Raw genomic sequence first — 27,964 nt, forward strand, 5'->3', positions numbered from 1 at the left:
ATCTGGCAGTTCTGTACACCAATAATGAAGCAGCAGAAAGAGAAATTAAGAAAACAATCCCATTTACAATTTTACTAAAAAATAATAAGATACCTAGGAATAAACCTAACCAAAGAGGTGAAAGACCTGTACTCTGAAGACTGTAGAACACTGATAAAAGAAATTGAAGAGGACACAGAGAAATGGAAAGACATTCCATGCTCATGGAGTGGAAAAAAAAATATTAAGAAAATGTTTTTGACATTTATTATTGAGAGACAGAGGGAGACAGGGCATGAGCATGGGAGGGGCAGAGAGAAGGGGAGACACAGAATCTGAAGCAGGCTCTAGGCTCTGAGCTGTTAGCACAGAGCCCAATGTGGGGCTCGAACTCATGAACCGTGAGATCATGACCCGAACTGTAGTTGGACGCTTAACCGACTGAGCCACTCAGTTGCCCCGGAAAAACAAATATTTTAAATGATTATACTACCCAAAGCAATCTATACATCTAATGCAATCCCTATAAAAATACCAACAGCATTTTCACAGAACCAGAACAACAGTCATAAAATGGAACCACAAAAGACCCCAGATAGCCAAAGCAATGTTGAAAAAGCAAAGCAAATCTGGAGACATCACAATTCTGGACTACTACAAAGCTATAGTAATCAAAACAGCATCGTGCTGGTTCGAAAGTGGACAATAGATTAATGGAACAGAATAGAAAACCCAGAAATGAACCCACATCTTTAGGGTCAATTAATCTTCAGGAAAGCAAGAAAGAATATCCAAAGGGAAAAAGTCTCTTTAACAAATGGTGTTGGGAAAACTGGACAGCAACATGCAAAAGAATGAAACTGGACCACTTCTTACACCATACACAAAAATAAACTCAAAATGGATTAACGACCTAAACATGAGACCTGAAAGCATAAAAATCCTAGAAGAGAGCACAGGCAATAATTTCTCTGACATCAGCCATAACAACATCTTTCTAGATATGTCTCCTTCGGCAAGGGAAATAAAAGGAAAAATAAACTATTAGAACTACAAAACAAAAAGCTTCTGCGCAGCAAAGGAAACAACAAAACAGGCAGCCTACAGAATGGAAGAAGATATTTGAAAATTACCTGTCTGATAAAGGGTTACTATCCAAAATACATAAAGAACTTCTAAAACTCACCACCCCAAAAACAAATAGTCCAATTAAAAATGGGTGGAAGACATGAACAGACAATTCTCTAAAAGATACATAGAGATGGCCAACAGACACATGAAGAGATGCTCAACATTATTTGTCATCAGAGAAGTGCAAATCAAAACTACAAAGAGCTATGACCTCACACCTGTCAGAATGGCTAAAATAGGGGCGCCTGGGTGGCTCAGTCGGTTAAGCATCCGACTTCAGCTCAGGTCATGATCTCGCGGTCCGTGAGTTCGAGCCCCGTGTCGGGCTCTGGGCTGATGGCTCAGAGCCTGGAGCCTGCTTCCGGTTCTGTGTCTCCCTCTCTCTCTGCCCCTCCCCCGTTCATGCTCTGTCTCTCTCTGTCTCAAAAATAAATAAACGTTAAAAAAAAATTAAAAAAAAAAAAAGAATGGCTAAAATAAAAAATGCAAGAAACACCAGGTGTTGGCAAGGATGTGGAGTAAAAGGAACGCTCATGCACTGTTGGTGGGAGTGCAAACTGGTGCAGCCACTCTGGAAAGCAGTATGGAGTTTCTTCAAAAAGTTAAAAATAGAACTACCCTACAATCTAGCAATTGCACTACTGGGTATTTACCCTAAGAATATGAAAACACTAATTTAAAGGGATACATAAACCCTATGTTTATAGCAGCATTATTTACAGTAGTTACACCATGGAAGCATCCCGCGTCCATCAATAGATGAACAGATAAAGAAGTGATATGTATAGATATAGATGGACATTATTCAGCCATAAAAAAGAATGAAATCTTGTCATTTGCCATGACATGGATGGAGCTAGAGAATATAATGCTAACTGAAGTAAGTCAGTCAGAGAAAGACAAATACCGTATGATTTCGCTCATATATGGAATTTAAGAAACAAATGAGCAAAGGGGAAAAAAGAGAGAGAGGCATACCATAGAAACAGTCTTAACTTTAGAGAACAAACTGATGGTTACCAGAGGGGAGGTGGGAGTGGGTGGGTGAAATAGGTGATGGGGATTAAGGAGGGCACTTGTCATGATGGGCATAGGGTGATTAAAGTAAATTCCTAAAAACAAAACAAAACAAAAAAACCACTGTTGTCCAGGCTTTTACAGTTGAGTTGTAACTGTATTTCCCTCAGAACAAGAAGCTGACTCTCCTGTTATCAGCCTTGTAGTAATTTCTCTTATTTAGAGCCAACTTTAGATACAAATATTTAGAAATTTACAGAACATTTCTGAGAAATAAGTGAAATATTAGAAGCAAAATAGAGATTGTAAGAATTAGCAATGTATAGTATTTGATATCCTCAAAAAATGTATTTTTTGGAGGAAATAGAAACTGAGAAGATTAAAAATAGTGTGTTTACTATAACTTAATTATACAGAGACATATTTTCATGCACTAAAATAGCCCAGCTTTTTTGTGAGACAAATTCTGAAATTTGGGAGATGTTGAATACGCATATAAGATGTTTCATCCAAATATCATTAGTGACTTTAGAAAAAGAAAGTGAAATAGTAGTTTGAGCTTATTTTTTTATCTTAGGTTTTCTTTTTAAGTCTTTAGCAACACTGGACTTGAATGTAAGACTGTTCTTTTTAAGGACCTTGTAAGTAATGATTTTGTAAAATATATCCTTTTTATATTGTCATAAATTTTTCTTAACCTAATATTTATGCTTTTAATAATTTTTAAGTCTACTGTTCATTGATATTAGGGACATTTACACTGTCCTGCAGTTATCAGCACTTTCCACCGCCAGAATTTTTTTATCACCCCAAACTGAAACTCTGTCCCATTAAACACTAGCTTCTCATACTTTCCTCGCCCTAGAATGGCGGTTGCCATTCTATTTTCTGTCTCTATGCGTTTCACTATTCTAGGTACCTCACACCATCATAAAATATTTGTCCTTTTGTGTCAGGCTTATTTCACTTAGCATAAGGTCGTCAGGGTTCACCCATGTCATAGTGTCTATCAGAACCTCCTTCCATTTTACGGCTGAATAATATTTCTTTATATATAAGGAAATTTATATATAAATCTTTGTATGTATCTCCCAAATTTCTTTTATTCATTTTTCTGTCAGTGAATATGTGAGTTATTTCTTCCTTTTAGCTATTGTGAATAACACTGCCATGAACATTGGCATGCAAATATCTATTCAAGTCCCTCCTTTCAATTCTTTTGGGCATATATCCAGAAATAAAATTTCTGGATCATGTGGAATCCTATATTTAGTGTTTTGAGGATTTTTTTTTAATGCCCAGATTTTCTTATCCATACAAAGATATAGTGAAGTGTCTGCCATGAACATGGAACAGTCATTAAAACTTCATAATCTGTTAATCTCTAATGTATTTTGGTTTTTGCTCACATAAATGATTGGTAGCTAGAATCCTAGGCTAGTAAAAGATTTTATCAGCCTATATTTAGGTACTGTATATTCAGTCACTCATTGCTTCCTATCAATGCTGAAACTGTCCTTATTTAAAACCTCTTTTAGGGGCGCCTGGGTGGCTCAGTTGGTTAAGCGTCCGACTTCGGCTCAGGTCATGATCTCGCAGTCCGTGAGTTCGAGCCCTGCGTCGGGCTCTGTGCTGACAGCTCAGAGCCTGGAGCCTGTTTCAGATTCTGTGTCTCCCTCTCTCTGACCCTCCCCTGTTCATGCTCTGTCTCTCTCTGTCTCAAAAATAAATAAACGTTTAAAAAAATTTTTTTTTAAAAAACCTCTTTTACATAAGACACCCCACTGTTCATGATCTGATGAGTCACTATTTGGTATTTGTCAACATCTTCCTTTATTTTACTAATTTTTGGCATCTGAGAAGTTTAGCTGTTCTCAAGTACTTTTAAGTTGGATAGTAAAGAACTTTCATTAGCTTTTAATAACCTATTTGTGGAGTAGTGAATATGAAGTCTATAATCGTTACAACCAAATTAATGTTAATTTAAAAACTTAACCATAATTCGACAAAGATCAACTTGGGAATTCATGTCATTGTTTTCCCTTCCTTATGACAGAATTTTGGAGGTGAAATAAGCTTTGATCATCTTTTAGTCCTTTATTCCCCCCCCCCCCCCCCCCACTTTATAGCTAAGATACATCTTAGGTCAAGAAGTTAATCCATTTATTTAAGGGCATTTAGAGAATGTCTGGGAAGGTAGAGCAACCCAAGCTAGTTTAGAAAACAGCTTAATTTCTAGATATTTACAAAGTATCGTAATGAATTAGTTGGCACCTTATTTGCTATAAAAGAAATGGAATTTTATTAAAACTTCATAGCTAAAAGTAACCTTAGAGACCATTAAATCAAATCCCATCATTGTATACATGAGGAAAATGAGGTCTAAAAATAGTACCTTTCCCAAGAGTTATGCAGCTAATTGTTGGAGAGTCTGGTCTAGGATCCAGTTCCTTTTTTCAGTACATTTTTCCACTTTGCCATGCCTCTTCTTTAAAAATACGTTGCATACCACAATTTAGCAATGACTTATTTTCTTTCTATTAAAACAATTTTTTTAAATGTTTATTTTTTGAAAGAGAGAGAGAGTGCGAGAGCATGCGTGAGCAGGGGAGGGGCAGAGAGAGAGGGAGACACAGAATTGGAAGCAGGCTCCAGGCCCAGAGCTGTCAACACAGAGCCTGATGTGGGGCTCGAACATACAAAACTGCGAGATCATGACCTGAGCCGAAGTCAGATGCTTAGCTGACTGAGCCACCCAGGCGCCCATATAAGCTTTTTTTATTTGGCATTTGGAGCATATCATTATAAAGAAAAAAATACTTTAAGGTAAAGTTCAGGTTTCTGAGCTGCTTCACAGTATACCTGGATTATAGTGATAAAAATATTATTTCATGGTACCCAATTATTATTTACTATGTTGTGTCACTGGGGGAGAGTATTTTCCCAATTCTCTTCAGAAAAAGAAATGTAACAGGTGATTTTCATAAGCTCCAGTCACTGTTCATTTCCATTTCTGTTTCAGAAGAAGCACCTTTGTACATAATGTTTTGCCTCTGTGTAAATGATGACAGAGAAAAAAAATTCCTTTTTCTTCCCCTTTATCTCTTTCTTTGAGTACTTGCAGTGTGCCAGGCTGTAGGTAAGGCACTAGTGGATGGAATAGCTGGGGCCTCTGCCCTGAAGGAGCCAACCTGGATGCAGCGGCAGAGAATCATGGGATGCAGACAGAGATATGCAGGAAGATGGTTGAGAAAGGCTTTCCCAGGAGGTGACGTTTGAGCTGACCCCCAAAGGGTGAGACAGATCCAATACGAGGCAGTGGTCATTCTCGGGTCATAAATTGGGTGGAATTAAGATTAATTCCTGTCCGGGATGTGGTGGAGACCCTGGGTCAGCCCTGCCTGTCCATCTGCACAGACTAGCTTGAGTCCTCACCGGCCAGCCTGCTGCTTGGATGGTTAGGTGGGTGCTCTCTCCACTGGGTTTGCCTGCTCTACTATTAGATCAGAAATGTCTTAAAAATAACATTTTCTTCCAAAGTTGGCAGAGCATTATAGTGTATATCCCCCGTTTAATTTTCTTTTTCTTTACCTAATTACGATCGACTTACCTTGTGGGCAGCAGTGTTCTATAAAATATATTAAACACAGCCTATCTGCAGTTACCTCCTTTTAGAAAGACTTTCCCAACCAAGTCTTTATATCTCCTGGCCAAACAGATATACGATATATGCATTCTTCAGTGATACCATTATCCAACCAGTTCCCTCTTTAAAGCTTTTCAAATGTCCGTTTGTCAGATTGCATTTTATTCTCGGTGTTTAGTGAGAATGTTTTGCTTGACCTTCGCATAAAAGTCTCAGGCAAACTCTTGTTCTCATGCCAGCACAGAAAACAGTCTGATTTTTTTTCTCTCAGGAAAATATCTCCCCTACTTGGTGTGCAAACCTTAAAGCTGGGCTTTAACTCTGACAAGCCCGTGGCCTGAGCTGATCTCTGTCCTGACACACCATTGACAAAGTGGTCAGTGCGGTTGGGAGCTGTAGGGGAGGACAGGTTTCCTTCCACCTTTTTAGGGCTGGGTCTGCAAATTAACCTGACGGATTAACGGGAGAAAAGCACACAGATTTATGTAGTATAGGTTTTTTTGTGACATGGAGGGCTTCATAAGGAAAAGAAGACCTGAAAAAGTTCAATCTGAGTATTTTACGCTCGGTCTGATGAAGAGTGGGCATCATGGAGGAGGAGTGTGCAAGGTCAAAGAGTGTGTGAGTGTAAAGGATGCTCCTTTCTTCTGGGTGTAGGTAGGATATCTCTCACCTTGAGGGTTTTATGACCTGTTTCAGGGCAGAGGGGCAGGGGGAAGGTCGGAGTGATCTTCCTGCTTCTGCTGTTTCTCAGACTCCATGGGCTTAAAATATTCAATATGCCCAGGTGCCATGTTTTGGCGAAACCATGTCCTGAACCCTATCAGAGGTTAGTGTCATCAACCTGTGTTCACTCTGGATGGTGACTTTCTGTTAGGGGTGAGAGAAGGTGTTACAGGAGGAGAAATCCTGGAGGGGGCCACTTCTGTGGATACTCAGAGGCTTGCTAAGCTTTACCTATTCATATTTAATCCTCACAACCCGTGAGACATGGGAGTCCCCACTGCTGTTTTAGAGAGGAGGTCAAGTAACTTCCCAAGGTCACCCATCTGGTCACCTCACATGGTGAAGCTGGGATTCTGAGCAAGCTCTGGCTGGCTTGGAGAATGTTCGTGCTATTCTCCAGAGCCCTTCCCTCAGCACTCTTCCATCCTGTCACAGGGTTACAGAGACAGTCCCTTTAATAAGGTGAAGAGAAAAAAATGCAGTGATGTGACCCATTGTGGGTTGGAGAATCACTTTGCAGATTCACTTGATGAAGAGTTCATTCCTTTGAAAATTCTTGAGATCAAGTAATGTTACACATTTTAAGTGTTTTTTTTTTATGTCTTTTATACTTCATCGTGTATCTCTTTATAGTGCCACATACACCTATTTATGTTGGTGAAGCCATTCTTCTTGCAGATTTTAGTTACTGAAGGCTGAGATAAGGGTATAGATTAATCTGGTAAAGCATATTTCAAGGGGATAAAATAATTTGCACAGTTAGTTATAGAAGGATAAGATTACCTAATAGATGTTGCATTAGAAAGTAGATTCTGTGAGGGCAGCCACTTTGTCTGTCTTGCTTGCTAGTTTGTCTGTGGGGCCTGTGCACATGGCCTTGCGCAGAGTGGGTGCTCATGTGAATCCATGAACGAACACACTTTGGTGAGACTCCATTCTGTTGATTCTCCTCCGCCCTTATTCGTGGAGGTTTTGTTCACTCCTCATCCCACTCCCCCTTAGCAAAGCAGTTTCCCAGCCTTCCTTACTGTGTCCTCCACTCATGTTGCTCTACCACTCTTTCCTGGGTAGTGTCATCATTTCCAGGAGGTAATCGTGTCTGGAAAACATGTTGAAAAAACAAGATAAAGATGTTCCAGAGACCAAGAGGCCAGATATTAGAATCTGCTTTTGCTACTAACAAATGTGTGGCTTAGAGCAAGCGGTCGAACCCTTTGGTGCTTTCTTTTCCTTTTTATTGTAAGGGAGTTGGTCTTGATTTGGAGTTGAAAATTCAAATGCCTAAAGGGGCCGGCAGTTAGCTCACGCGGTGCTCATGGACGGTCTTCCTGCTAACTTCTAATGAGAATTTGGAGTTATAAATGAATGTGACCAAAGATAAACAGTTGTGTATCTTAGTGGTTCCTAAACTTGGCTACAGTTTAGAATGACCTGGGGAGTGTTTTAAAAAACACTTTTACCAGGGGCGCCTGGGTGGCGCAGTCGGTTAAGCGTCCGACTTCAGCCAGGTCACGATCTCGCGGTCCGTGAGTTCGAGCCCCGCGTCAGGCTCTGGGCTGATGGCTCGGAGCCTGGAGCCTGTTTCCGATTCTGTGTCTCCCTCTCTCTCTGCCCCTCCCCCGTTCATGCTTTGTCTCTCTCTGTCCCAAAAATAAAAAAAAAAAAAAAAAAAAAAAAAAGCTCTAAAAAAAAAACCACTTTTACCAGATCCTGCTCTCAGAGATCTGATTTACTTAAAAAACAAAACAAAACAAGGCAAAAGCTTCTCAGGTGCTTCTAACCTGCAGCTTGGTTTTGAATGATTAATTGGATTCTTAATTAACTAGGGTGTTTTCTACACTGACTTTTGGAAACAAGCAAATGATCAAGGATATGGTCAGCTGGCAGACAAATAAGCATTTTCCCTTGTTTTGCAGCAATCTTGACTGAAAGTTACAGTTGTGAATGATCATGGGGAGACAGTATTGGATTCTAGATCAGGAGCAGAGTGAAAATTGTGTTTGTTACATCAAGTAGCGCCTACTGCATTCTCATTGTCATACATTTTGCCCGTTTCACTCACCTAGAACTTTTATTTTTCTCCAGTACATCTGTTGTCATATTCCGTGGTTTCTACTCCATTCTCTGAATGCTTGGCAGTCACAGCTTTCTGGGGTTAGGACCCAGTACTTGTATATTTGAGGTTTTGTTTTAGGCCAGTCTTTGTTAAGATGCGCCCTCTAGGAAAGCATTTTAACTAAATCGGAGACTCACTACCCTAACCAAGGCCAGAAAGCATTCTCATACATTTTAGTATTGTTTTCTGTAATATGTGTAGAAAGAAAGATCTTTTGCCTTTAAGTGAACAACTTAATTCTTAGGCATTCTGTGTACTTAAAGTTTGATTTGCATTTGCATGTGTGAATTAGGATATTTTTCAAGTGAAAAGTTACAAGATTTCTAATGGTTTGTTTTTATGCTTGAGTTTGGGTGATTTTTAAAAATTTATTTCAAATTTGAGGAAGATATTTTTAGGTGGTTTATTTTCTCACATTTTTTAAATAACTCGTGAAATAAAAGACTTATTAATTCCTGTTGTGATATACTCTGCCCACTGTTTTATCTGGAAAGATTTTGATTTGTTCCTTAAGGGATTTATTCAATAGATTGGATCCACTAGGTTAAGTAATGACTGCTCAAATGAACACACTCTTCACAAAAATACTTGACAGCACGTTTTATTATTATTTTTTTACAGAGAAGATTTTCAAATCTCCAGTTGTATTCTGATATTTTTGGAAGAATGAGTTTTGTACTAATCAGAGAGCGATCACTGAGCTTATCCCTTCTTTTTGTGTTTTTGTTTTTTTTTCCTCTTCTGACAGTTTTTGCTTTCACAACCAAAGTTTTGGGCCATTCAGACATCAGCCTTGATCCTCCGGACGAAACTTGAGAGAGGAAGCACACGCCGAGTGGAACGGGCAATGAGGCAGACGCAGGTGAGAATTCATGTGACAATTCTTGTTATTCTCCCAACTCTCTTTTGCTATTAAAAAGCATACATCTGTGTTATAAATATAAGAGAATGAGATAGCTTTCATTTTGTTCATTTTGGCATTATTTAGGGTATAGGTTCTAGAGTTCATTTGGCTCCAAAGCCCAACTGTGTCACTTAGTAGCTCTGTGACCACATTATTTAACCTAAGGAAAACTGTTCCTCTGCTTACAACACTTCTTCCACCAGATGTGTGGGTCTTCCACACCAGGCATTTCTCCACTTCCCTGTGGATATCAACTGGGTGTCCTACACTTTAATTCAATTCTGACACTTCCTGGAATTAGTTCATACCCCCTAGGTTAAGGGCTCAGACCTACACCACTGTCCTCTACTGTAGATGCCAATCTCAAGTCTGGTACTTCTGACTGACTGGCTGTAAATCGTGGGTTCTGACTCCCTCCTGGGGTCTGATAATTTGCTAGAATGGCTCACAGAACTCAGGGAAGCTTTACTTACTATTAATGTTTATTATAAAGGATATTATAAAGGATACAGATGAACAGCCAGATGCAGAGGCACTTAGGGCGAGGTCTGGAAGCATCCTGAGCACAGGAGCTTCTCTCCTTGTGGAATTTGGGGTGCATCACCCTCTCAGCATGTGGTAGGTGCACCAACCTGGAAACTCGCTAAATCTATTTGTTTTAGGGTTTTTATGGAGCTTCTGTTAATGTAGGCATGATTGATTAAGTCATTGGCCATTGGTGAATAACTTATTCCCCAGCCCTGCTCCCCTCCCCTGAGGGTGGGAGTGTGGCTCAGAGTTCCAGCCCCAAAACTGCCTGGTTGGTTCCTGTGTCAGCTAGCTCCCATCCTTCAGGAGTCACCTCGGTATCTTGGCCTGAGGAATGGTGCGAGGGGCTTAGGAATAACAACAGATGCTCCTTTAAGGAAGCATGAGAGTTATGAGAGTTTTAGAGGAAGTTATGAGAGTTTTAGAAACTCCATGCTAGGATCCAGGGATGAAGACTAAATATGTACTTCTTATTATATCACATCTCACCTCTAAACTTCATTTTCATCATCTGCAAAAGAGAGTAATAATACGACTTGCAGCAAAGGTTTATGATGAGTATTTAAAGAGGCAATATAAGAGTTAATAAGATAAGTGGTTCCATAGGTACAGAATGTGTAAGGAGATAAAATTCATCCTAATGCAAAAATAATCAAAATTAATCTGCATTCAGGCATCATCTCCATTTAATACTAATGTTTATTCTCATCCAGTGACTAAATAGCATCTCTTTTCATTCTAATAAACTAATAACCATGATGCAAATTGATTGCCAAGAAAAATTAAAAATGTTACAAAAGACGTAGGATTTTGTGAAGCCAGTGAAACTGATATTTTAAAAAATTTCTTTTTTGGGGTGTTTAGGTAGCTCAGTTTTGGTTAAGCATCTAGCTTCATCTCAGGTCATAATCTCCCCATTTGCAAGTTCGAGCCCCGCATCAGGCTCTCCACTGTCAGCACAGAGCCTGCCTTGAATCCTCTGTCCCCTTCTCTCTTTGCCCCTTCCTTCTTCTTTCTCTCTGTCAAAAATAAATAAACATTTAAAAAGTACAAATACCTTTTTTTTTTTTTTTTTTTAATAATTGTAAGAACGATATGAGGAACTCCTACATGATGAGACCCTGGTCAAATTTTTTTTTTAAATTTTTAAATTTTTTAAAATTTACATCCGAATTAGCATGTAGTGCAACAATGATTTCAGGAGTAGATTTCTTAATGCCCCTTACCCATTTAGCCCACCCCCCCCCACAACCCCTCCAGTAACCCTCCGTTTGTTCTCCATATTTATGAGTCTCTTCTGTTTTGTCCCCCTCCCTGTTTTCATATTATTTTTGTTTCCCTTCCCTTACGTTTGTTTATCTGTCTTGTCTCTTAAAGTCCTCATATGAGTGAAGTCATATGATTTTTGTCTTTCTCTGACTGACTAATTTCACTTAGCATAATAGCCTCCAGTTCCATCCACGTTGTTGCAAATGGCAAGATTTCATTCTTTTTGATTGCCGAGTAATACTCCATTGTACATATATACCACATCTTCTTTATTCATCCATAGATGGACATTTGGACTCTTTCCATACTTTAGCTATTGTCGATAGTGCTGCTATAAACATTGGAGTGCATGTGTCCCTTTGAAACAGCACACCTGTATCCCGTGGATAAATGCCTAGGAGTGCAATTGCTGGGTCGTAGGGTAGTTCTATTTTTCGTTTTCTGAGGAACCTCCATACAGTTTTCCAGAGTGGCTGCACCAGCTTGCATTGCCATCAACAATGCAAAAGAGATCCTCTTTCTCCGCATCCTCGCCAACATCCGTTGTTGCCTGAGTTGTTAATGTTAGCCATTCTGACAGGTGTGAGGTGGTATCTCATTGTGGTTTTGATTTGTATTTCCCTGATGATGAGTGATGTGGAGCATTTTTTCATGTGTCAGTTGGCCATCTGGATGTCTTCTTTGGAGAAGTGTCTATTCCTGTCTTTTGCCCATTTCTTCACTGGATTATTTGTGTTTTGGGTGTTGAGTTTGATAAGTTCTTTATAGATTTTGGACACTAACCCTTTATCTGATATGTCACTTGCAAATATCTTCTCCCATTCTGTCGGTTGGCTTTTAGTTTTGCTGATTGTTTCCTTTGCTGTGCAGAAGCTTTTTATTTTGAGGAGGTCCCAATAGTTCATTTTTGCTTTTGTTTCCCTTGCCTCTGGAGACGTATTGAGTAAGAATTTGCTGCGGCCAAGATCAAAGAGGTTTTTGCCTGCTTTCTCCTCGAGGATTTTGATGGCTTCCTGTCTTACTTCGAGGTCTTTAATCCATTTTGAGTTTATTTCTGTGTATGGTGTAAGAAAGTGGTCCAGGTTCATTCTTCTGCATGTCGCTGTCCAGTTTTCCCAGCACCATTTGCTGAAGAGACTATCTTGATTCCATTGGATATTGTTTCCTGCTTTGTCAAAGATTAGTTGGCCATACGTTTGTGGGTCCATTTCTGGGTTCTTTAGCGTAAGTATTCTTAAACATCAGTAGGATCATGCAGTCTTTATTACCTTATACCTTGAGGTATACCTTATACTTAAGGTATAAGGTATAACAGCCTGATCAACTTTGCATGTTGGTGCCTGTGGATCTAGTTCATTCGTTCCGGTAGGTGTATGTTACTCTGCTAAGGGTAGGTTCTGTAATTTACTGAACCTATCCTTTATTTTTCAAGGTGCCCTTTAATTAATATTTTGGCTTTAAAACTGCCTATTAGGAGCTTTGGTACTGCACATGGTAAAAACATTTTAATCTACTCCGAAGGATCACAAATGAAAGATACATATTTTCCTCCAATTCCTAGCCCATTTTTTAGCAGTTTCTTTTTTTTTTTGTTGTTTATGCTAGTGGTTTCCATCATAACTTTAAATATTACACTTGTATTATACTTATTTAAATGCTTATATTCTATTTCTAGGTTTATCAACTTTAGATGGAATCTCTTGCCTCCACATTGTGAATTATGGATGAAATCAGTACACCTCTCATCCCCTCTTCCATTTTTATGCTTTTTTTTGGCAATTATTAGGGATTATTACTCTGCATTTTACTCTGTAATTGATGTCATCTGTGTTTCATCTATATGTTGATTTTTAAAATTTTAAATCAGTTTTACATTACAATTATGATTATATATGTTAATTATACAATCAAAACCTGTGATTATACCTATGGAGAAGAAGTTGAATGCTTTGTCTCTAAACTTTTGCTACTTGACAAAGGCTGGCATGACAGCCTTCTTTTTTGCCTTTTTTTTTTTTTTTTTTTAACTTATTCTAGGTTGTAGTCAGCTACTACTGTTTCTTTTTATTTCAGTTGGTACCTTCCTTGTTTTCCTTATTGTCTTTTTTATTACCTTTTGTGTAACTTTTCATATGAAGGAAGCAGGTGGTAAAATTTGAGTCTTTGTGAATGTATTTTTCCATCAGAATTTCTTAGTTGGGTTGGGTATAGAATTCTAGTTTCAAAATCATCTTTTTCTAGGACTTTAAATGAGGTCATTTCTTTAATATCTTCTGACATCCTAGTTTGCTGATAAATATAGCAGTTTGACTTTGTTCCATTTTAAGTGATATTTTTCTTCTCATTTTGAACACTTTTAGAATTTGCTCTCCATACTTGGAATTCTGGATATGTCTCAATGTGAGCATGGGTTCTGGCATCATACTACCTGCTTTCAGATGCTAGCTCTATCACGTCATAGCTGCTTTTGCCTTACACAAGCTACCTAATCTCTCTGTGACTCAGTTTCTTCATGTATATTATGGCATAAACGTACTTATTAGGATTATATTAATTAATATTTAGATCAATGTCTCTCATGCAGGAAGTACTTAACAAATGATATAACTATTATTATTTCTCTTGTTGGAGTACTTACCAGGTTCTTTAAGTGTGAACAATCACATCTCTATAGTTTGGGAGTATTTTTTTTATTCTTTTTTTTTTAATTAAAAAAAAATTTTTTTTAATGTTTATTTTTGAGAGAGAGACAGACCATGAGTGGGGCAGGGGCAGAGAGAGAGACAGGGAGACACAGAATCTGAAGCAGGCTTCAGGCTCCGAGCTGTCAGCACAGAGCCCGACGCCAGGGCTCAAACTCACAAACTGCGAGATCATGACCAGGGCCAATGTCAGATGCTTAACTGACTGAGCCACCCAGGCACCCCTCTATTATTTCTTTAATTATACTTTTTCTCCCTTTTTTAAAAAGCTTTTTTCTCTGGTTCAGTTCTGTAGACTTATGTGAGATCTCTTGAATTTATCTTGTATGACTCTTCTCTTCATGCTTTCTATCTCTTTGTACTTTTGCTTGATGTCATGGGAGATTTCTTTTACCCTTTTTTCTGTATCACTAGTTTTGATCATTAATATATTCAGCCTATCCTTGTAGCTTTTTATTTTGACAATTCCCCTTCTTTCTTTCTCTTTCTTTCTTTCTTTCTTTCTTTCTTTGTTTCTTTTTTTCTTTCAATTTACAGTTAGTTTCAGGTGTACAATATAGTGATTTGAATCACAATTCTTTGCCTTTTTTTTTTTTTGTCAGTGCTCTATTCTTAATAACCTTTATTTCATTAAAAATAATATTTGAAAATTATTTTAGTTTTTGGGAATTCTGTATTTTTCCAGTTTTTTTTCTAATAGCCTTTTCTTGTTTCATTGATGCAGTGTCTCATTTAATTTCTTTGCACGTTGTTCATTAGAATTTTCCATGAATTCTGTCTCCTCAGTAACAAATTATTTTATATGTTCATCTTGGCTGTTTTTTTCTCTTTTCTTTCTTTTCTTTTCTTTTCTTTTCTTTTCTTTTCTTTTCTTTTCTGTGTTGTTGTTGTTGTTTTGAGAGAGAGAGAGAGAGAGAGAGAATGCAAGCAGGGGAGACAGAGGGGAACAGAGGATCCAAAGCTGGCTCTGTGCTCACAACAGTTAGCCCGATGTGGGACTTGAACTCATGAACGGCAAGATCATGGCCTGAACTGAAGTCACCCAGGTGCCTTTTGGCCCTTTTTTTCTTGGTATTGCTTTTCCTTAAATGCCTGATAATCTCCAATGTTGATACTAGTGGTCATTGTGAACTTCCTCTGCAGTTATGTGGATCTCTTTGAGAGGCCTTTCCCTAGAATGGAAGGGCTGACTACAGACTGCACACCTGGCCAGGGTGTGTCTAACTGGCAGGCTTCTTTAGGGTTGCCAAGAATCTTCCTTCTGCACCTTCCCCTGGGGCCCTGAACTCTGGATCTGAGGTAATTATAACAGAGATGCTTCTTTTTTCAAACAGGCCCCATATATCCTCTTGCTTTATTTCCTTATTCCTTTCCTTCTGACAAGACCTGTAAGGTCTGGACAACACCCCCTAGATGGCGCATGCAAACAGTGTGCTTCAGTCTAGGGGCCAGAGATGGCGTCCAGGGGAGCTGGTAGCAGTGCCTAGATCCCAAGTGAAGAGCCGGTAACAAGAGATAGAGACCTTCATGAGGAGGAGCTTTTCTCAGTTATTGTCTGAAGCATCAGCCAGTGGTTGTGAGTCACAGAAGTCACAGATAGCCTAGAATAGTGGGTCACCCTCACCAGAGTGAAGGCCCAACAGTTGAGCTCTGCACAGAGCAGTGAACTAAACAATTTGTGAGGTGTTGTTAGGCCACTGAGCTCAGGGAGGCCTCAGCAGATACAAAAGGCTTAGCATGCTTAGGAGAAGCACCTATTCATCAAGAACAAGTTAAAGTATTTAAAGGATGGGATAGCAGGGTCAGAAAAAAGATCCAACAGTTCCAAATATGTGTATGTGGTTGATAATATGTAAAATTAGCTCTGCAACAAATGTGTTAACACAGAGCCTCCCTTTCTGTCCTTAGACCACAGGCAGACCTTGGGTCAAGGCATCACATCAGAACTGCCCTTTGCACGTCGTCATAAAGAACATTGGGCAGGAAGGCAGTAGTTGGGGGCAGAGACGTAGCTTATGTGAATCATCTCAGCTTATAATCATTGTGTAAGTGTGTGGTTCTCTCAAAGAGATTGGGCTATGACCACAAGAAAGAAGGTAGAGGACCCAGCTGTAGGATGTAATATGTTAGTTATACTAAGCTGGAGGCATGTTCTCTGGGTAGGAGCTCCCCAGGACCCCCCAGTTTCTCAGCAAGATGTCCAGCTGTAGAGGATGCCATCCTGTGGCGTCCAGTGCCGGAAACTCCCCTTGGCATTCTCACAGGGGTGAGTGGTGAGGGATAGTTAATGTCCTCCTGTGACCTCCCATTCCTCAGCCAGATAATGACTATGAGGGAAGGTGTCCCTGAGCAAACCCCGGCTTCTGACCTATCTTAGCTTCATTCTGAGTTTTGTGAGAAGAGGATTTCTGAAGTTGTTTTTTTTTTTTTTTAATGTTTATTTATTTAGAGAGAAAAAGCCAGGGAGGGGCAGAGAGAGAGGAAGACAGAAAATCCCAAGCAGGCTCCCTACTTGTCAGTACAGAGCCTGACAAGGGGCTCAAACCCACGAACTGGGAGATCATGGCCTGAATTGAAATCAAGAGTCAGACGTTTAATCAGCTGAGCCACCCAGGCGCCCCTGAAGTTGTTTTATCCCTCACCTTATGAGAGAATTATACCACCTTAGGATCTTTATCATTTCTCACCAAGATTGTTGTAATTGTCCTTAGTTTTTCTCTTCACTGGTTGGTCCTTTTGTTGAAAAATTAACTGACCATTTGTGTATGATTTCTTCCTGGGTTGTGTTTCTGTAGCTATATTTGAGCATTTACTGAATTATATTATACTTTATTGGAAACATTTCTGTCTTCACATCTAGAACGTGAGCTTCTTGAGGGATCAAGTTCTTTATTTTATTTATTTTTGTATTCTCAGAATAGGCATTCAGTGGATGTTTGCTTCATGTTTGAATTAGCTACTTATTAGCAGGGCTCTTTGAGAATTGGCTAAATTAAAGATCAAATTTTCATCTGGCACTTGAGTCATCCATGAGCTGTACAGACCAGTCCTTTTTCATATCATTCCAGTCCAGATCTTCAGCCCAGTGCCAGAGCTAACAGTAACAGAACAATCACCGTGATCACAAAGGTTAGCTTAGTGTTCTCAGAGGATAGTAATTTCCAGTTTTGTTGGTTGTAATGTTTTAGCGGGTGGGAAAAGAGATAAAGAGATGTCAGTTTTTTCTTACAGGGTTTCCTAAAAAATGATGACTTTCAAGTATAAATTACTACCTTTTGAGACCATTAGAAGTGATAAGGGAAGGTTCACTCTGTATTTCTCAACGTACCAAAAAACCAACACTTTTTCTTTATATTACAAACTGGTCATTTGTTCTGCATTAAAGAATGCTCTCTCATGTTTTAGTGTCTCAGGATATGACTGTGCTCTGATATTTCCATGTATCTTCATAAAAGCACATCCACATTCATTGTACTTGACAGGCTTGGTATTGACCTTGATGTGTGACCATTTGTGTGAGTGGGGAGTATACATACCACTGCCATTGTGGAGCCCCGGAAGAAGGGGATGGGGGATAGGCACATAGTGTAGTAATTCAAACTGACTGTGGTTATGGCTGGGCTTGCCTAATTAGTGGGTATAGCTTCAAAATTTGAGAAATTACATTTGATATTTATACTTATTTTAAATATCCTCTCCTAAATACAAGGTGCTTGTAAGGATAGATTGAAGTTTAGAGCTTTTCAAGACCCTTTACACTTCTGCTTCGGTAAAATTTAAGAACAGGTTTCAATAAGGAATCTTTTCGTTGTAAGGGACAGAAACCCCATTCAAACTGGCTGTAAAGAAGGAAACGTATTGGCTGTTAGAACTGGGAAATCTTGGGGTATTCCAATGTCAGCGATAGCTGAGATTTAGGGGCTCAACCAGATCATCAGCCCTTTCTCTTTCTGTCTTTTCTCACCTGTGTTTTCCCATCTCTGCTTTTCTCTGCCTGCTTCAGTATCAGAATGTCTGTTGTCAGAAAGGCACCAGCTTTCATTGTCCACAGACCTCCCAATCCAAGAGGAAGAGAGGTCAAGTATGATGGCCAGGGTTAAGCCCCCTAATCTCTTGTGCTTCACTCCTCTGTAGAACAGAGAGAGCAGGAAGTAGAGCCTGCCTCATACAGATGTTGAGAGATTCAATGAGTTAATTTTCGTGAAGTACTTGGAATAGTGCCAGGCATATAGTAAACCCTCAATAAATCTGGACTGTTATTATTATCTGCACTTTACAGGAGGGAAAGTTTAGGTACAAGAAAATAAAGCTGCCCAATCCTTCATATAACTTACTAAAAGCAGTCATTACTACCTGGAAAATCTGAAAACTTTGGGATAATTACAGTGCTTCACATTTAATATGCTGAGTCATGCCACTGAGTTTTTTAAAAATCTGAGAGATGAAAACATGTCCATTCCGACTCTGTTCTTCACCTGCATGAGTAATCATTTGCGGCATTTGAAAGTTTCTGAAAAGCATACTAGGATTTGCTCGTGTGATTGTAGCTGTGCTTTTATTTGTTGGAATGATTATAGTTAACCGCTATTTATTTAGAATTGTGTCTAGTTACCACTGTTCACTGAACCCTTAATATGCCGGGTGCTAAATAAGTCTAGCTTATCGGCATTATCTACATTTTTATTAATGAGGGACGAAGGACAGAAATTTTAAGTGACTTACCCAAGGTCTTATAGCTGGGCTAGAATTCAAACCAGGTCTGGTCTCCCTTGGATTTTGAAGTTCTTGCTATCCAAGGGAATCCGACATGCTGTAGTGTTCTGAGGAAGCTACGAGAACTGGCTTAAAAAAAGATATCAATATAATAAGACTTTGCATTGTCTAGAGGAAAGGAATTGAATGAGCACAGGCAGGAAGAAGTGAATAGAGGCTTTTGTGAGAGAGGCTTGGGTTGCAGAACTCTGCCTCTTCAGGCCAACAGTTGAGGTGAGAGGGGAAGGAAATGGAACTCTGCCACTCTCAGGATGGGGTGCTATGAGGGAAGAGGACATGCACAGGGGCGAGTGAAATTGGCTTCTGCCAAGGCCAAGTAAAGAGGCTGTCCTGAGGGACATGGCTAGGCTGAAACCAGGATATGGATTTCATAATAACAGTTTGGTAGAGAATAGGCAATGATTAGTTCAGAGACAAGTGAAATAAAAGTGGGACGAGTAATAGACAGCATAAGATGAACTTTATTTTTTAATATTCATTTATTTATTTATTTTTATTTTTTTTTTAAATTTTTTTTTCAACGTTTATTTTATTTTTGGGACAGAGAGAGACAGAGCATGAACGGGGGAGGGACAGAGAGAGAGGGAGACACAGAATCGGAAACAGGCTCCAGGCTCCGAGCCATCAGCCCAGAGCCCGATGCGGGGCTCGAACTCACGGACCGTGAGATCGTGACCTGGCTGAAGTCGGACGCTTAACCGACTGCACCACCCAGGCGCCCCAATATTCTTTATTTAATTTTTAATTTAAATCCAAGTTAGTTCACATACAGTTTAAGAATAATATCTACAATTAACTAAAAAAGGTGTTAACATTACTCTTCCCTTTTCCAGCCATATAGCTGTATGAGGCCATGTTTATTTATTTTTGAAAGATTGAGAGCACAAGTTGGGGAGGGACCCAGAGAGAGGGACACAGAGAATTGGAAGCAGACGCCACACTTGACAAGCAGAGAGCCCGATGCGTGGCTCGAACTCACAAACCCTGAGATCATGATGTGAGCAGAAGTCGGACTCTTAACCGACTGAGCCACCCAGGCGCCCCTAAAATGATCTTTATTATTAGCAGTAAAAAATGTTTTTGAAAAGCCTAGAAAGTTACAGAAAAGTGAACGATAGGAAACAGCAAAGGAACTTCCTGAAAGGATAGAAGAAAGCACACCCACTGAAGCACACTTCCAAGGCGGCCCTAAACGATAACTCTGGTTGGATTCCAGGTAGGAACATGCTGAAGTTCTGTGGACAGAGTCGGATTGTGTTGACTAAATGGACACGTCAGTTTTCCCTGGAAGAAAACCCTGTGTGCATCCTAACGGCCTTGTGCAACGTTACCCAAACTTGCCTGAACACGGGAGCACTTCTGAGGTGCTTGTGAAAGTATAGCTCTTCAGCCTAGCCCTCAGAGCTTCGGGGTGAGCTCAGCGTTGGGGTGGTGATTATGGGCGCTTTTGAGAAAGACTGCCTTAGGCAGAGGTAGGCTGTTAATCTTTAGTAGCTCCAGATGTTTTTCTGTCTCGTGCCTGCCCCAGGACTTAGAGAACAGAGGCTAAAAGGTCATTTACCCAGGTCTGGAGGCCAGAGTTGTGATTTAATGGGAGACTGAGTGCCAGGAGGAACCTTAGAGGTGAGTGTGATTAAGTGTCACAGAATCTGGGGCCAATTGACATTGAGCTCTGAAGAACAGGAGCTTGGCATTGGACACCCACCAAGGAAGGTAGGGTATATTTATTAAACTGAACTCTTTAACTTTTTTTTAGAAAAGATGATGCTGGGAGTTTAAAACTTTCACTTAGGTTTTAATAATAAATATTTGGTATTCTTTTGCACTTTTATAATCCTTGCAGATTATAAACAAGCCAACTTGTGTTTTCATTTCCTAATTTTTATTGTTACTAAATTTTTAAATATTTATTTTGGAGAGAGAGAGAGAGAGCATGAGAGTGGAAGGGACAGAGAGAGAGGGAGACTCAGAATCTGAAGCAGGCTCCTGGCTCTGAACTGACAGCACAGGCACCCCTCATTCCTAATTTTTCAAGACAAGAGGTTAAAAAAGAATTTCTAAGTATTTCCTTAAACACTAAGCAAGGAGAAGTTTGGGGAGAAAGTTCGAGGTGGGTGGGTGTGGGGAAGGCATTAGAGATAGTGTATCTGCTAATTCTAAGGCAGCAGTTCTCAAAGGGTGATTTGTGGAACCCTGGGGGTCCCCAGACCATTTCAGTATATCTACAGGTTAAAATAATCTCTGTAATAATAATACTGGGGTGTTATTTGCCTTTGCACTCTGTTCATACATTGGGTCAGAAGAGGCAGTGGGGGTGGCAGACTGCTGGCTCCTTCACCTGAATCAAGGTGGGAGGCAGCAAACCTGTGTTGGTAGTCATCCTATGCTTCACTGCCATGCATTCGGTTTCCAAAAAAAAAAAAAAGTTTTATTTATGAATGCCTTTGATAAAGCAATAAATATTATCTTATTTATTTATTTATTTATTTATTTATTTATTAAACTGTGTTTATTTTGAGAGAGAGAGGGAGGGAGGGAGAGAGAGACAGACAGACAGACAGGGCATGAGAATATCCCAAACAGGCTCTGCGATCAGCACAGATCCCGACTCAGGGCTCGATCCCACGACTGTGAGATCATGACCTGAGCCAAAATCAAGAGTCAGACGCTCAACCAGCTGAGCCGCCTGAGCTCCCAATGTTATTTTATTAAGTCTTTACCCTTGACGGTGTCTTTTGGAATATTCTCTGTGATGAAATGGGGTGTACGAGGAAACACTTACGCTCTGTGCTAACATACCGTGGTTGTCTCAGGAAAAAGCTGAACTAGCTGTTTTGCCCATGGAACATGATTTTTACTTGAAAGAACTACCGATACCGTTGGGGTGTTCAAACTTAGTTATTTGGCAGAAATTTTCTCAAAAAAGCAATGAAGTGAGCTCATCACTTCAAGGAGAGAAATTGACAGTAATTTGTTACTAGTGATAAAATCTTGAGCTTTTAAAGATGAGAGTTTTGGGAAACTTGGATCTGTCCCTGTGAACTTGACAGTTTCCCAGTGTTTCAGGTATTGGGATCAGAGTTTTCTGAGGAGATTGTTGGTGATACTAAGGTATATATATTTTTTAATATTATGTGAAATACGTCACATGTGGAAGATGTGTACATTTTCCAAATGACTAATACAAATGGTAAAAAAATCAAGCCTCTGTAAAAGATCCATTCAAGCTTTAAGTTAGATCAATGAGTGTTTTTGTATGTTTATTTGTTTTTTTTACCAGTGTATTTTGCTGTAACAAAAGTTCATTGATAAGATTTCAAATTCCACATTGCAGGTAATGCTGAGAAGCTACTACATGTTGAATTTTGGTGTAATATCAAAGAATAATCTCTACAATTAACTGAAAAAGGTGTTAATATCACTCTTCCCTTTTCCAACCACATAGCTGTATGAGGCCAAATTTTCTTCCTAAACTTCAATCAAAATACCTTATTGCAATAAATTGACTAGAGAAGCAGGTTTGAGATTTTTAGATGTCATCTATTAAGCAAGACATTAAAGAGATGTCCAAAAATGTAAGACATTGCCAATCTTTTCAAGACTTAAAGTTGTTTTTCCTAAAGACATGTTATTTATGTTAATATAATGCATCTATTATTTTATTTTTTGTTAAAAAAATTTGTAATGCTTATTTATTTTTGAGAGAGAAAGAGAGCACGAGCTGGGGCAGGACAGAGAGAAAGAGAGACAGAGGATCCAAAGCAGGTTCTGTGCTGATAGCAGAGAGTTCAGTGCAGGCCTTGAACTCACAAATCATTAGATCATGACCTGAGCCAAAGTTGGACGCTTAACCAACTGAGCCACCCAGACGCCCCTATTACTTTATTTTAAAATGGATTAATGAGTATTTAAATTTTTCTCAGTTTTAATTTTTAATATGATAACTATTGATAGATTATAGCCCATACAAACAAAAGCTCTTTGAAGTCCCTAACAATTTATAAGAGTTTAGAGTTGTCCTGAAACCAAATAGTTTAAGACTATTGACCTAAGGTATGACAAAGGGCAGTGCTTCCTTGAGGACTACCTTTTATGTTCATCTATTTGCTCTGGAATCATAAATAAAGGCATCCACGTTCTCCCAGTCCCCATTAGTAGACCCAGTTTCTATCATCCCACACACTGAAGTCTTTTCTGTGTCTGGAACAAGAAGCAATAATTGAAGTTCTTGACCAGGCCACGCCCTGACTCCCATGTTATGGGATTCAGGTGGGGAAAAAAACCAATTATGGAGTTCTGAATATTTTTCCAGTGAGAAGGTGCTTTTTGTTTTCACAGCCCTGGTAATTGCCCACTTAGTTATAAGGTGAGGTTTTAATGAAGCTATCAACTTGGTCTTTGGAATCAAGCAGGCTTATTTATTTTATGACTTTATGACTTTGGGCGACTCATTTTTATCTCTCTGAGTTACAGTTTCCTATACACGAGCTAAAATTGGGCTAACGATAGGTTTAAAGGTGTTAATACAGAGTATTTGTAATAGGTTTTAATTCTCATTCCCCTTGATCCTATTGGAAGTTCTCTTGGACTTGGGGGTTTGAGGCAGTAGTTAGCTTGACTACTCTATTTGTAAATCATAGCTGAATGACTGCAGACTCCTGTCAGAGGAAGCTATTCAGCCCAACTGTTGGATATATTTGATTAAGTACATCTTTTAATAATAAATCCAACCCTCCTTTTTACACACACATATGTACAGAGATTGTACAACAAAGCAAGGTGATTTGGCATATGATCAATCATACCTTTTAGATTATCAGCTAATTTCTGCTTGGCTCTTCAGAAAGATGATAAACACTTTGATATCATGCTAGCAAGAATGAATAGCCTTCAGTGGGAGGGTAGGTCCTTAGGGACTAGCTCTGTTCTTTTGAAGATATGTGTGCCATACTTTTAGATATGAGCACATAAATAAAGTCTAAATCATACCAGACTTTGTACAGAATTGTCCTTCTATACTAAATCATTCTCCATGTGCTAATTTTAAAATGTAGGCTTCATCTTCCCTATTTTTTTTTTTTTTTTGGTGGAAGTTCTTTTTCTACTGAAAACAGAACACTGAAAAGACAAGGCACATTGTTGCTTTCTGTGGTTTTATTCTTTTATTCCCTGTTACATAGAAATATCTTCTGATCTGTGGTACTAAGGTTCCTGGAAGGTTTGAGAGTGGTTTTTGCATGAGGTTAGGGAATCCGTATGCCCAAGTACATTTTCTCAAAGGATGCTCAAAGTATAAATGCTTTGAGGTGGTGTTTGGGGAGAAAATGACATTTAAAGGGAGCCTTAACATTTGATAACAGTCTCATATCATAATGTGTATACATCACAAAATTATTGTTGGTGTGTCCCAGCAGTCATGCCTGGATTTTCTGTGAGTTGGCTCTTTCCCCACCTGTGGACCAAGCCCTAGACTATTCCTCACTCTCTTCTGTCACCATCCTGGACTATGCTCTGTCTTGCTTTCATTTCTCAATGATTCAGTTCTTAATGGTGGGTTTAGGATATATATGCTTGTCTTTCTCTCTCTCCGTTTTTGGCATTATCATCTTTCCTTAAAGACCACCTCCTCATGTCAGTTTTAACTTATAATCAAGAGCCCATGACTTTCAGGTGTGAAATTCATGAAACTTAGAAACCGGAAAGAGAAATTGGTGCAAAGGTAAGACACTGCTGTAGAGACTACTTACCTACATTTCTGGGAGTACGTGTAAGCTTGCAAAGTTCCAGTTTTGCACAGAATGCATTGTTTGTGTCCGTGTTCATGCACATAGATATACACAGTATTGATTGAGGCCCCAATTTCATTCACTCCTGTTCTAGTACTGAATGTCCTACGTTGTCTTCCAAACTATCTGGATGTTTGATTTACCGCTAACAAATCTTGTGTTCAGTTGATGGTGCAAACCTCCTCAAATGGATCAAAATACTCTTTTGATAAAGCCCTGTACCCACTGAATGTTGGAAGTGCAGACATCATTTCATAGATGAGTACCATTATGGTTTAACGACTTGCTTGTTGGAGATAAACCTAGAACAGAATCCAGGTCACTTACACCTTCCAGCACTGTTTTTCCTATAAAACACTTGAGTTTATTTATATATAATAGAATTATTTACCATGCCTATAAATGATTCCAGTTGTTTGAATAGAGTGGAATTATTTCAGAATGAGTTGCTAAAAAAATCTTGCTCTGAAAAATCTAGAGATGTACTGTAAATATGTCCCTGTATGTATAGTGAATTAGTAAATAAAAAAGAGTTCTTTCAATTCAGTAGAGGAAATAGGCAAATAACAGTATACCATCATCCCTTTCATTTGTATATTAATTTAATGTTTTTAGTTTTATGGGTGGGTAAATCTTATTTAGGAGGCCATCATGCTTAAAGTAGGCAGAAGTGTATTCTGTGTAGGAGTGAAAGTAGGTTAGAATTCTGTTTTTAATCAGTATCATACTTATGGCCTAATCAAGCTCTTTTTAAGCATGACTATACTTCTACAGGGGCTTATTCATGGGATCCAGCTCAAATAAGTGTTGGTTTTCTGATCTGTCTCCTATGATTTTGGAGAGTATCTGAGAATATCAGAGATGCTTAAATACTCTGAGATCATCTAAAGGTATCTGAGAGTATCTGAAATACGTAATAAATCTGATCATTAATCAAGAGGTTTTTACTGAGCATTTTGATATATTTTAGCAAGATGAAGTACCTAAGGCAAGCAACATGAGGGTTTTTTTTGAAAATAAAGTGTTTTGCATGTAGTTAGAACTGTATAAAAGTAGGTGTTATGTGTTGATTTTGGCTTTTATTATTATAATAAGCATTAGTTATTTTTTTCTTTCTAAAGAAAGAAAAAGAATTGATAAAAGGAAAATTTGCCCCCTTTTGATGAATTAATTCAGCGAAACTTTTATTTATGTATTGTAACCATATGTATTCAGCTAGAAGTTTTTCTTCTCTTCCTCTTACGACTAAACAGCTTTGGGCAGAAGCATGCAACCTTTTTGCTATTAAGTTTCTCTGAAGTAAGGCCAGAAAGCTTTAAAAATATTTTGACCAAGATGGTTTAAGAGTCTGGTTATGTCTCAGTTTGTTCTGATGGACTTGATTGAATAACATCTTGGATTGTCAAAGAAGTGATGTAATGAGTATTTTCTCATTCTACAGGACATTCTTAGGCTAACATATGTATCTCCCTCCTAGTAAAATACAGAGAACCCCCAATTTAAGAGTTTTCCTGCTTAGAAACTGATCTCCTTGTCTTGGGTTTGTACTCTGGGGTATGTTAGATTCTCGTTTTCTTTCTTTTGAGGAAGTTTAGACTTGAGATCTCGTACGTTTTTTGAGATTTTCAATTGTAAAAATTAATTTCATAAAAATTTGAAATAATTTCAAATTACAGACAAGTTGCAAGTACAGTACAACTATTTTTTGTATCCTGAAGAATTTGAAAGTAAGTTGCCAACATGGTACTTCATCATCCTCAAATACTAAGACGTTCTCCTACATTGACCACAATATGTACATTGAAATCAGAAAATTAACATTGACCTATGGGTTACTGCCTAATCCTCATAGGATAGGCCTGTGAAAACTAGTCAACTGGCAAAACAAACAAACAAACAAAACCAAATTAGAGTACTGCATTATGTAGTATAGGTCATGATAATTCATAGTTGAGAGAAGATCTAAGTATATGTCAGAAAAGTATGTATACTTACAATAAATTGAATGACATATTAAGAGGCAGGTGAAGATGATTGTGGTAATGGGTCCATTATGCATGTATTTGCTTAGGAACTCCAGAGTATGGCTGCATTCACTTTGATGCTGAATATGTGAGCTCTTTCGAAGACTGATCATTTGACCACTGGATGGTGCCAGCCTGTGACTTTGCAGTTGGCCCTGGTACCTTTTCGCAGAGTCAGCCATCTTGGTCTTAATGGTCTGCTTCTTGATGTAGCTTCTGGGAGTTCAGTGGTATTTCGGTACAGCAGAGGGATTCTTCAATATAATGGAGCTTGCAGCTGTCCACTATACCTTAAGGATGGTCTTGCCTGAGTGAATGTCTTGCCTTATAGATCTGTTGCTGAAGAGTAAGAAAACTCACTCACTGTGACCAAATAGACCCACCTTTTGCTTTCACTTTATTCCTGAGAAAATAGTCCAGAATGAAGTTCTTCATATAATTTTTTTCTGATTTAAATTTTTTTTTAATGTTTATTTATTTTTGACAGAGAGAGAGAGACAGAGACAGAGACAGAGCATGAGCAGGAGAGGGGCAAAGAGAGAGGGAGACACAGAATCCGAAGCAGGCTCCAGGCTCTGAGCTGTCAGCACAGAGCCCGACGCGGAGCTCGAAGTCACAGACTGCAAGATCATGACCTGAGCTGAAGTCAGACGCCCAACCGACTGAGCCACCCAGGCGCCCCAATTTTTCTCTGATTTATATTAGCAAATGCCATTGTCAAAGTGAATCATAGTTGTGAAATAGATACATTAAAGAACGCTTTGTCTGCGGTGCTTGGGGGGCTCAGTCTGTTAAGTGTCCGACTCTTGATTTCGACCCAGGTCATGATCTCAGTTTCATGAGTTTGAGCCTTGCATCCGGCTCTGTGCTGACAGTGTAGAGCCTGCTTGTGATTCTCTCTCTCCCTCTCACTCTGCCCCTCCCCTGCTCACACTATCTCTGTCTCTCTCAAATAAATAAACTTAAAAAAAACCAAAAAACACTTTTTCATAGAAAAGGTAAAAACCTGATGAATTAATACTAGTTCTCTGAAAGAATCATTATAGGAAATCTTAGTTTTAAACTTTTTAATGTACATGTTCAGGTAAATGTTGGTTAATTTTAAAGTTTTTTATTTAAAAAAATTTTTTTTAACTTTATTTTTGAGAGAAAGAGACAGTGTGAGTGGGGGAGGGGCAGAGAGAGGGAGACACAGAACTGGAAGCAGGCTCCAGGCTCTGAGCTGTGAGCACAGAGCCCAACATGGGTCTCGAACTCAACGAGCGGTGAAATTATGACCTGAGGTGAGGTCGGACGCTTAACTGACTGAGCCACTCAGGCGCCCCTAATTTTAAAGTTTTTTAAACATTTGAAGAAATTCAAG

The 27,964-nt window shown here is 38.9% G+C and overlaps 1 protein-coding gene across 1 annotated transcript in view; it reads left to right on the plus strand.

The window, feature by feature from the left end:
* The window catches only part of TTC27 (tetratricopeptide repeat domain 27), a 176,911-nt gene that overhangs the window by 62,277 nt on the left and 86,670 nt on the right, over window positions 1-27,964 (plus strand). The window contains exon 10 of the mRNA XM_078444804.2: window positions 9,364-9,477. Within this exon, the coding sequence (XP_078300930.1) occupies window positions 9,364-9,477 (114 nt within the window). The remainder of the gene's footprint in view (window positions 1-9,363; window positions 9,478-27,964) is intronic.

This window comes from Panthera onca, chromosome A3 (assembly GCF_046562875.1).
Source record: "Panthera onca isolate mPanOnc1 chromosome A3, mPanOnc1 haplotype 2, whole genome shotgun sequence".
NCBI lineage: Eukaryota > Metazoa > Chordata > Mammalia > Carnivora > Felidae > Panthera > Panthera onca.